Here is a 12,002-nt window from a genome sequence, read left to right as displayed (position 1 = left end):
CCATGTAATGAAACAACGCATTAGGTGGGATGCACTTGTGCATAAGCATAGAAATGTTAGGTATGCATATGAAATATTCAATAATATCCATTTTGAACTACCCATATGCTCATCAGCATTTGAATACTGCGAGATCTGTTGAAAAAAAACTAGATGCAACAATGAGTTAAAAAAAATTGAAAGCATGGTTCTCTATTTCCGGACTTGTTAACATAATTTTTCTACCGACTAACTTATCATGAAATAAGCAACCACAAACCTTGAGCCCGGCTTTTAAGCTTCTGCATGTTCTGTCAGCATGGATAGAGCTACAGATAATATTGTACTCTAGAAAAAAAAAGCAAGGCTATGAAAAAAATGAACATTGGAAGGAACGAATCCGTCTTGTTTCTGCGCAACTCTTTTTTTTTCATGTTTAATAATGAAAAAAGCAGCTCAATTCAATGCTGTACTTCTGAGAATGTGTTCAGCAAAGCTCTGTGCTTGAATCAGTCTTACCATATAACCACCAATAGTCATTCTTTAAAGGGCAGGGGCTGAAAAAAGATATACACCAAGATAGCATCTTGGTGGTTATTTTTCTTTAGTTTTCAAAACTTCTTAAGTAATGTTACTGCCAGAAAAGCTTAGTTTTTTTTCAAAGCTATTTTAGCAAATCTGAGGCCCAGCTTACAGAGTAGCTATTTCCTTTACAGTTTCTGCCAAGACGCCCATCTGATGGCAGAAGTCCGTCTGTGTCGCCAAATCACCTCCAGCAGACCTTGGTGTGAAAGGAGTGAAATGCAAAGCAGTCACAACGATTGAAACATTTGCGTCATTCTTAAATTTGTTCTCTTCCGATATAGAGTAGAGGCCAGGGAGCAACTCAAGAAAAGAAAATGTTGCCATTTCGCTTTATGAACGTCATTCAACATCAACGCATGCACTTGTAAGAATTCGTGAATTTCAAAGCACATCTCCTCAGATAACCATCCATCGTGGTGTTAGAAGATACAGTTCTACCAGACATAGAACGAACTTAATCGAGAAACTCACGTCAATCATCATTGGCTTGAAGGCATGTTGGCAATTATTTGAACATATCGCACGCTGATATAACGTTATCATCATTACAAATTGTTTCGCGTTTATTGGCTCATTTATTCAAGATAGCGTGATTTGCAGTAAGATATACCACATCCGTCTCGCATCTGCTGTATCCAGCAGTTAACAGCATGAGAAAATTATCTAACATCCACATGTGAATGTTCTGCAAGATTCTAAAGGTGGACACCACTGCTGTGCCGACTTTTGGGCTTTCGTACGTTTTTGCAAAACATTCTTTCGGGAAGCTACATACAGCAATAAACACGAAATGAACTGCGTGCATACCATTCCATGGCTCTTACCAACAGTGCGATAACTTACCCTTGAGAAATCGGTGGCGCTTCAGTGTCATACACGCGTCTTCACTAAAGGCTTTGCCATCTAAGCTCTTGATTGGACAGGAGGGTATCAATACACCACCATAGAAGGTTGCAGTGTGCCTGAACATTAAAACGTGGCTAGAGAAGCAACCCCCGGCTTTCGTAGGATGTGTTATAAATCTTGTAGCTTCGATGTATTTTACGGTTCAGCCTGCATACGAAATTCTGTATTCCGCGTCCAAACCTTCTCGTCATGTCTTCTAGGCGTAGTTGTTATTCATGTGTAACGTTCGTTACAATGAGCTTGATGAAATTCAGTGCGCGCTGCACACAGGAGATCTCAAATTACATGACATAAAGTTCAAAGACACCAGCGCATTCTTCACGCCATCGCTGAGGCTAATCAATGCAATACTCTCAAGTAGCTGCATTTCTGTATTAAAAAGAAGTGTGAGATCAAGCATTTTGCAAACACTCTTTTTTTTGTATTTCTTGCGTGAGGCAGTTCCCAGTTCAGTCAGAGCCGCAATATTGCGGTGTCGTCGTACGACCGGCAGAAGTCATTGACGCAGTTCTCAGCGCGCAGCACTGAAACTGTTGTGTGCGTTCACTCACGCTTTTTTCGTGTGTTTCTTTAGGTATTGTGATAAATTACGAAGTAAACGAAATGCGCAAGTGAGCCAGTTGATCGTTCATAACTAGGAGAATTATGTTAGCGCGAGTAATGAAACGATAGGTAAGAAGAGTAGAAAGACGAGCGCTTGTTTTTGGCTCTTTTTTGGTATTGTCTTACTATTTGTAATAATATGTCGCAGAAGCGGAGTGGTTCGAAATTCCTGCCACTTGCAGGAAGCAAGTTGTCAAGTAAAAATAAAGGGGGCTACTTTCTACCAGATTGTTAAATCACCAGAGTGCGCGTGACACACTGAAAAGCACCCAAAAACTTTTAGGTGAGTGGGATGTGGTTTCGTGAATCTGTTAAATATGAAACCAAATGCGCAAGCTCTTCAAAACTGTCGAGTTGTACGCGTGGCCGTGGTGTAACACGAAGTTGAAATCCCTACCTCCTCTGTGTTGACGTAATGTCACAGTCATTCGTTCGAAAATACGCGTTTGTTCAAGAATAAAAGGTGAGCTTGCTCTGCGTACTCCAAAAAGGTGAGTGATATGAACGACGCTCCGTGTCTCCTCGGGTAAGGTTAAACTTGTTTTGCACGTAGACTTGCCTAAACACCAAAGGGCAAATATTGACTTTGTACACTATGGAAACACCACACAACTGGGGAACTCCCAATATGCCCTACGTCGCTACATAATAAAGTGTGCAATTCATAATGAACTGTGCCGCTTAGCTTGATTCGTCATATCTGGTTAAAAGTAATATTGTGATGTACCAAGACAGAGCCTAAAATGAGGTTTAAAGTGACGAGGATCCGTCTTGTTGGTGTGACGTAATGCCAAGCGCTTCAGTAGACAACACAGCGCTCTTGCTGTAATTGCTCGTCTTGCCATTGTACAGTAAAGCGTACTGCACTGTCGAGGTGTAATGAAGTGTTCATCACACTCAAGCCTAGTCAGCCAAGGCATTCTCGTAGCATTTTGACGATGTGGCAAAAGAAGAAGGTTATACGCAAAAGCAGCGAAACACCGAAACTACTAAGCTACCTCAACAAGTTCAAATTCATTTGTTTTGTTGATTCTAATTATTATAAATCTTGTGCTGTGCTCACAATATTTCGAAAATAACGATTGCACCTTCGAAAGTTCCCACGCTATGATCTTCCGATTACATGCCTCACGCCTTTGCCGTAACAATATAATTTGTTCATAAGTTACTTGTGCGACAGGCCGGCAACTTTGAAAAATATGACCAAGAGCATTACGGTTGGCAGGAACAATTTATGAGAGTTAATTTCATTGTGACGACCATTTTTTGAATAGAGACCTGGATTTTCTTGCGAGTACGTATAGTTTGTTGTATACGATGCCCATAATTCTATGGTATCATCTGGCACTTAATCCGATGTTGAGTTATGCTAAAGACGATTTCCAGCGCTCGTCAATACTATGACCGAACTTCAACCTCCCCAACGAGCTAATAGAAACGTCAGAGCTTTGTCCGGAACCTCAAACATAGAAAGCAAACAGATGTACTTGAAGAAAATGCAATCATCGAACACATTAAAAGATTTAGGAGGAAGAATGAATTTGTTAAGATGCCTCCATATGAAAGTTGTACGCGGACGGTTTGAAGAATGTTCATAAAGCTGCTTCTTGCTGAGCTAAAAGAGCACAAGAAAAGAAATGACAAGCGATTTGCTGGTTTCTTACTAGGCGAAAAACTGCCCATGTCTTCTGTCAGCTCCAAAATGTCGACATAATTTTCCGCTTCAAAATGTACGCTGTCGTCCTTTATGAAAGGAAACACGCAAATGCGTGGCCTTCGCTCTGCGGCGGCTGCCTACAGCACCATCCACTGACAGCGAAAGAAAACACGTTCGCTTTCAGCGTCATCTGTTGTCTAAAATAATAATAATAACCAGTTATGGCTAGTAGACAAGCGCTGTTATTTTGCACCCCATCTCGGCTCACGCGTGTAGTACGTAGTCCACTGCCAACATATCAAACGTTGTGCGCGACCATAGCGCAAGCTGCAGTAATCACCCGATATCGTGCACAGCGCGAGCGGTGATGAAACGTTATCTAGCAGCGCTTGCCTACCGGCCATGACTCGTTATCTTGCTTGGCCATAGATGACGCCAAAAGCGAGCGTGATTTCTCAACTTGTCGGGTGAAGGTGCTGCAGGAAGCCGCCACAGAGTTCAGGCCACGCGTTCGTGTGTTCCCTTTCATAAAGAACGACAGTGTACATGAATGCTTTTATATGTCTTTTGTTTTCTTGTTCAAATCAAACTGTCTACAAAGTATAACGCTTCAGTTGAATGTATATGGTCACTCCCACATGAGTCTCTAAATGGTCTGCAGTATTTTCTAAATGAATAAATAAATATACAAATGGGGACAGAGTCCCACCAACATCTACCTGAACTGACAGTGTGGCCACCTACGTAGGAACTCGTGTTTATATTCATTCTATTCGGGCTTACTGACACACACCGCTGCCCTTGCTTCTTACAGCTTAACGCCCGCCGCGTTGATATAGCGTTTACGGTGCTTGTTTGCTGTTTCGTAGGTCGTGTAATCTAATACAGGCCACGGAGGCTGGATTCCTATGAAGGCAATAACGATAGAGGCCGCTGTGCATAGATTTAGCTGCACGTTGAAGAACCGCAAGGGGACGAATTCTCTGGATTTGGTGCTTTTTGTAGACTAATAATTGTTAATGAATGTGAAACCACAAAGATAAAATAGGTGCCTAACTTTAAGTACTTTATCCAACATGAAAACAAGATAAAAAGCTATTTATTCGGCTTCGTTCATGTCAGAAAAAATCCGAGAGAGCATTGGAGGTCTTTAAAAAAACTTGCATGCTATGAAAGGGCGGAAAGGTGATTGCGCGATCGCTGCCCACCTATTAAAACTTAATGGGGAGAATTCGAGACAGTTTAGCTTCTTTTTTGCTTCTCTTTCTACAATCGTTTTACAGTTGAAATACCTGTGAAGTGTGGCTGTTTTTCATACTAAAAAAAGTGAACATTAAGTGAATAGGTGAACATGTCCTGCGCTCATGTTCCATTGGGAACGACAAGGAAACGGCGACGTGCGAAGACTGGTGAAGTTTTAGACTCCCATGGCTGTATGATTTGCGAGGGACTGGGTGTTGGCGACTAGAAAAAGAGTGGAACCTTATCGGCAGACTGGCTGTGGTTAGCATACGCGCTATGTATGTATGTATGTATGTATGTATGTATGTATGTATGTATGTATGTATGTGTGTATGTATGTATGTATGTATGTATGTAAGTATGTATGTACGTGTGTGTGCGTGTGTATGTACGTATGTATGTATGTATATATGTACGTGTGTGTGCGTGTGTATGTACGTATGTACGTATGTATGTATGTATTTATGTATGTATGTATGTATGTATGTATGTATGTATGTATGTATGTATGTATGTATGTATGTATGTATGTATGTGTGTGTGTATGTATTTATGTATGTATGTATGTATCAGGCCCATGGGCCGTTATTTGTAGCGCACACGTTGGAAGCAAAGGCCTGGATAACACACGCTGCATTGCACATGCGCAGGACGAGTGGTAGTGATGGAAAAAAGCCGAAGGAGGCTGGCGAAAAGCATGCTAGCAGATAAGAAAGAGACGAGCCCACAGACTTTTTGGCGGGAAGGCCATGGGATGCTAAGGTGGTCGGGCGACGCGCCAGGGTTTTGTTTTCGTTAGTGCTTTAGAGCAGAGGTCACGCCGGTTTGGGGGTGCCCGCTAAGGCGAGTCGCTGGCTCATCTTCTACTGCGAGTTTCGTGTAAGTTTCGTTTGCTTTCCTGCCATAATGTTTCGCGCCGTATGTTCCGCTGATCGACAGTCTGTGGGGATTATTTGTTCCGGTCTTTTAGTTCTCTTGTAAGCTTTTGTGCAGCGTTTTGCCAACCTGAAAAGCTTCGTGGTTTCTTTAACGTGAGTTGAAAGCGGTTCTTATTCGCAGCGTTGCTTGCTCGTGTCGTGCAAATTGCGCCTCACTGACCCACCCTGAGTGGAGGCGGAGTCCTTTATCTGGTGCCCGACGTGGTTTCACGTGTAGTTTTCCTTCGTTTCGTTGCAGTCCGCTTCTGCACCGCGGGAACCGCACGCATAAGGCACTCCTCTAGTCGGCCCATCTCAAACGCCATATGCGTTGCGCATATTCTAATGCTTTTGCGTTCCGGTAGAATTACATCGCGCGAAGCTGAAAGTACTACGAACCTGAGGTTTAGTTGAATGCCCGATAAGGAGAAACAAGACGCGTTCACGCCAGATGCATCTCGCATCATTGACCACGTCGCTGGAACGCCAGGCTAAACCTACCGACAGTTTTCGCTTCCCGCAGGGGCGTCTGCGCAAGCAGGCGTTTGGTGTGTAGCGACACGGCGGACCCGAGCTAATGGAGAGTCGCGACCTCTCCCATGCCTAGCCTTGCGTGACTGAGCCCTGTCCGCGGAAAAGGGGGTCAGGGGGGGAAGGGGTTGAGCCAATGCCGGGTGATTGGACCTTTAAGGCCCCCGGCAGAGGCAACACACCCCTTTGGCCCCGGCTTCACGTAGACGGCACCCCTGGGCTGACCCACCCAGGGGAAATCGGCAGTCGCCTTTTCCTATCTCTCTTTCCCTACATCTCCGTCTTTTTCTACTCTTTAAATCTATCCCGTCTTCTTCTCCTTTCCATTTACTTCATTGTTTCCTAGCCGTGAGGGTGAACCTCGTGTAGGTATCCAACCTTGGGCATGCTATATACGGTTATAGTGATAGCGTACAGCTGGTGTTGTGCACACTTCGTTGAAGTCTTGCCGCGTCTTCTTGTCGGGCTCTGTGGTGGGCGGTTGGCGTTTTCGCTGAATACAAGCAGTACTTTATGGCTAAACAAGCTTCTTTTTTCTTCATTGCCCTCAGAAAAGAGGGCACACCGAAACATCCTTCCAATGCTTCCTGCAAAGCACTGACAATTTCCCAAAATATCGTGTAATCCGCAGTGAGGGCAACTTAACTGCTTGTAAATTGTCTCCTTTTCTGGTGGCGAAACGTCTTGGAAACACAATTGGACCAGGCTACAAGGCCCCGAAAATGACTAGCGGTGATTTGCTACTCGAACTTAAAGGCAAAGAGCAATTTGAGAAAGTGAATGATTTGAAATGTATTGGTGACGTACCAGTAACCGTGTCTGCACATAGAACAATCAACATGAGCCGTGGTGTAATATCAGTAGATTTCTTCTTGCACCTCAGTTATGAGGAACTTGTAGATGGCTTCCAGAATCAAAGTGTTATACAGGCTTAAAAACTCGTGATTCGCCAAAACACATGAGCAGATCCACCCAATGCACATAATACTCACTTTTCACAGCTGAGTGCTCCCTACCACACTTGATGCAGGCTACATCAAACTTCGCGTTAGGCTGTACATCTCAAACTTTCGGCGAAGGTATAAGTGCCAGCGGTACGGGTACGGATCCCAGACATGCCGGCGAAAGCAGACATGTGCCAAATGCAGCTCCAGTGAACAGAAGTCCGATGATTGCGAATCATCTCTCCATTGTGTGCACTGTGATGGAAGTCATCTAGCCTACTCTAGAACATGTCCTAAATGGGAGATCAAAAAAAAGATAATCTCACTAAAAGTGAAAGAAAATATAACATTTCGTGAAGCAAGGAACCGTCTATCTACCTTGATCACACCAGTTTTGCTAAGGTGGTGCAACGGGGGGTGGTGCCACAAGTGCCTCGGCAGCCTACTGCGGTCATCAACAGTGGCCCAATAGTCACTTCGTCCACCCCTCAGGTGGCTGCTGCTATTGCTGCGCCATCAACATCAAAGGTGGGTCTGCAGGCTTCGGCTCAACAGACCCCGAAGCTGAATTGAATTCGAAGGCCAGAGACGCTAGTCTTTGTGACCGGTCCTCGACCTTCCACCACCTCAGAGAGGGCAATGGAAATTGATGGACGAACACCAGCCTCGTCGTAGCCCAAAGATCAGTGCTGTTTCGAGCACAATAAGTAAGGGAAACATCCCGTAACCGCTCCGCCAAAGGATCGGTAGCCTGATGGGTTACCTTTCTTTAACACATCTCTAGCACGTTCATCTGAACACAGGACACATACACTTTTACTCGATATGGCCCCACAAATACTACAGTGGAAGGCCAGGCTCATGTTTCTTAACCTTAATGATATCAAAGACGTAGTAAATGATTATTAGCCTAAAGTGTTATATGTTCAAGAAACTCATTTAAAGTCAACTCACACGAATTTCTTGAATCGATACGTGGTTTTTCGTAAAGATCGAAATGGTGGAAATTCCTCTTCAGGAGGAGTGGCAATCATTGAATAAAGAAGCGTAGCAGGCCAGAACATTCCGCTACAAAGCTTTCTTCACGTTTTGGCTGTTCGCGCTATTTTATTCAATCATTGGATAACTCTTTGTTCCATTTACATACCCCCCCCCCCCCCCCCCGACGAATCGTTCAATAAAGCAGCTGGGGTTCGAAAAGCTGATTGATCAGCTCGCAGAACCATATGTTTAATTGCAAATTTAAATGCTTATAGTTTGTTATGGGGTGATACCAGTTTTATAACGTGAGGAACCGGCAGCATTCCAAGAACAAGTAATAAGTTTATTACAGAACACACACTACACATAGGCAGAGAACCACGTGATAGGTCGCACAGCAATGCCCACACAGGATGCCCGTGACATGTGACGTCACACCACAACACTCCTTCCCCCACGGATTACTTTCGAAAGTCACTCGGCTGGTATCTGTCCGGGCCACGTCGCACACGTTCACTACGCCGCAGGGTTGCACGTTCGGCTGCCGTTGGAGCACCTGGAGCGCCAGGATGGTCCGAGAAGCCGGAGGCAGCGGTTTCGGCCGTGGGTGATGCAAGTTGCCGGCAGAGGAACTTTGGCTGATTCTGTCATGCGTGGATCTTCGAAAGGCAACCAGATCGCAGGCCCACATGGCCTGGGAACCATCGAAGGGGTGGCGTCTTGCGAGGTTTGAACAGGTTGCATTTTTGTACAGCTTGCGAAATACGGGGTTGCGTAGCGGGCTCTGATGTTGTCAGCATGCGTAAATCGCAGCACCTGCGATACTTTCACAAGTAAGTTACGCGACTAACAACCTGTGTCACGACACCTTCGTCTCCCGACACCTTCTCACCTCACACCGTCTTCACCCACACAGCGTACCCCACAGCAAAACTTTGAGAAACCCCACAAGACATGTAATTTTGCAGTTTGGTACGTTGCTGCTTCTCACGCATCGAGAGCTCAAAATCAGGCTTTAGCAACGAAAGCTTTACCCTTGGCCGTCTTTTCAAAAATAGTTCGGTGGGGGGTCTGGCCAGTGTTACTGTGTGGAGTGCTCCTATAGCTGATTAGATAGTTGCCCAAACATATAAATAATGTGCGTTTCTGGTCGATAGCCTTGTTCTGTAAGAAATGCTTTGACAGGGCTTGTTTGGTCGTCTGCACCAGACGTTCGGCTGCTCTCTTAGAGGCCGCATGGTACGGTGGCGTCTTGATGTGTGTTACCCCATCCAGCCTAAAAGCACCCCGAACTCGTCTGAAACGAATTGGGGTCCGTTATCACTCAACACCACCTCTGGCAGACCATACGCGCCTACATGCTACGTAGCTTTTCAGTGTTTTTGTTAGTATTAGTGGACGGCACAGGTAAGACCTCGATCCATTCAGAGAACGCATTGACGAGGACTAGGAACGCCTGCGACCCCTTTACAGCATAGTACACGTGCACGCGTTGGCCAGGGCTTCGTGGGGTAAATCTATGGTTGCACAAGAACCGGGGGAGCTGTTTTAAGATGGCCTGGCACACGCGACATTGTCAGACATAGTTCTCAACAGAAAGGCCTAGGCCAGGCCACCACACATAGCTTTTTGCTAACGCTTTCATGCGGCTTGATCCTGGGCGCTCCTGCGAGTGCTGCAAAACTTGTAGGCGGAGCTTATCTGGAATGATTACTCTTGATCCCCAAGTTATGCAGTTTTGCTCTTCCGATAGCTCGTCGCGTCGCGAATGAAATGATCTAAATGCTTCAGAGCACTCTGAGGGCCACCCATTTATTATGAATTACGTCACGAGAGATATAGTGGGATCACGTATTGTGGCTCTCGCCACCTCATCCGCACTGAGGGACATGCTGTCAAAGAGGAAGAGACACTTGGAAGGTTCTTCGACAGCTACAATAGGCCGTGGAAGCTAAGACAGATCATTAGCCACCTCAAAAATTTTTCCCTTTCGGTATTTGAGTTTTCATTATACACTCCAGCGTTCATTCCCATCTTTGCATTCGCGCGGCAGCAAGTGCCGGCACAGGTGTGTCTTCAACTGAAATTACGGGAAGTGGCTGATGATCTGCATAAAGAGTGAACTCTCTGGCCCCACCGCGGGGGACTAGGGGCTAAGGTACTCAGCTGCTGACCCGCATGTCACGGGATCGAATCCCGGCTGCTGCGGCTACATTTCCAATGGAGGTGGAAATGTTGTAGGCCTGTGTGCTCAGATTTGGGTGCACGTTAAAGATTCTCAGGTGGTAGAAATTTCCGGAGCCCTCTACTACGGCATCTCTCATAACCTTATGTTGATTTTTGGACGTTAAACCCCACATATCAATCAAGACAGAGAGAGAATTTATTTACAGAAAGGTATAGAGGTCGGCCTGAGCTATAGTTTGCTCTGGCCTGCTACTCTACACTGGGGAATGGTGACTGGGGAGTGAAAGAGTGATGAATGACGATGGTAAGGTAGAGAGATGATATGTTCTTATTAGGCTGGGTAACTCTACAGACGTGCATCCAGTCCAGTGGCTCCTAAGAAAGCAACGACGGCTCGTATAACCACATGTGTGCTGCTGGCGTCAGGCCAAGGACCTAATAAAACCTCATCGGTTAATGGTCGGCTAATATATCGGCCAGTGAAACATATCAGTTGCTGAAGTTCGCTTGCATATGCTGGACAGTCGCAAAATATGTGTTCCAGCGTTTCTGGCAACCGACAGTGAACACAATTGGGACCTGTGTAATTACAGCCAATAAAGTGGGTATAACGTCTCGCGTAAGCCACACCGAGGCGAATGCGGTGGATACTGCATGAGATGTATCGCTTTAACTTGTGAGGCACACGGAACTTCATTTTCGGGTCCCATTTGTGCAGCCGCTTGTGCTGGTGTTCTGGTTTCTGCCAGTGCTCTAAGATAGAGTTGCGCAATACGCGTCGAAGCAGGATGTTAGTATCTTGTCGGGAAAATGCGATACACACTTCCGGGGCACTATTTGAAGCTCTCTTAGCTTCAGCGTCCGCCTCTTCATTGCGCATTATGCCACAATGAGCAGGTATCCATTGAAATGTTACATGATGTTCATTTTTTTAGCAATGCCAAGCAGCTCTGCAATTTCAATCAACAAAGTATGATATGGACCTTGTCTCATGAAGCCATCGATGGTTTGAAGAGCAGCTTTGGCATCGCACAGTATCGTCCATTTATGAGCGGGTTCTGTCGACATGAAACGTATTGCCTCCCGAATAGCAACAAGTTCCGCGGCTGTTGATGTGGTCTTGTGAGCTATCTTGAAACGTCGAGCTATCTTCATCTGCGAGATGACACAGGCTGCGGCGGAGGTACGCGACGTGGTATATTCATCAGTATGTACGTGCGACACACCGTCGTGCATAGTATGAATGTGCTGCAGTGTAAGTTGCTTTAGCCCGATCTATGGTAGATGGGACTTCTTAATAATCCCAGGAATCTGAAGCATGACAAGTGGTCTAGGCAGGAGCCACGGAGGTGTCTCAGGAACACCTGGGGGAGTAAATCTTGGTGGTATGATGTTCTCGAGGCGCAATGTAGCTCTTGAATCACTGCAGTCTCAGTGGCTGGCAGGGAGCGCTGATAGGGGATGTTGCCT

At 45.6% G+C, this 12,002-nt stretch overlaps 1 protein-coding gene across 5 annotated transcripts in view; it reads left to right on the top strand.

The window, feature by feature from the left end:
• LOC119177796 (calcitonin gene-related peptide type 1 receptor) overlaps positions 1–1,883 on the top strand; it is a 199,082-nt gene extending 197,199 nt beyond the window's left edge. For 3 of the 5 annotated variants that reach the window (XM_075883487.1, XM_075883486.1, XM_075883488.1), the window contains one exon: positions 696–1,883. In XM_075883487.1, the coding sequence (XP_075739602.1) occupies positions 696–770 (75 nt within the window). In that variant the 3' untranslated portion in view covers positions 771–1,883. The remainder of the gene's footprint in view (positions 1–695) is intronic. The other 2 variants (XR_012888842.1, XR_012888841.1) reach the window with 1 other exon arrangement.
• The last annotated feature ends 10,119 nt before the right edge of the window (positions 1,884–12,002 follow it).

This window comes from Rhipicephalus microplus, unplaced genomic scaffold (assembly GCF_043290135.1).
Source record: "Rhipicephalus microplus isolate Deutch F79 unplaced genomic scaffold, USDA_Rmic scaffold_18, whole genome shotgun sequence".
Lineage (NCBI taxonomy): Eukaryota > Metazoa > Arthropoda > Arachnida > Ixodida > Ixodidae > Rhipicephalus > Rhipicephalus microplus.
This window is presented reverse-complemented; position numbering and strand designations above follow the sequence as displayed.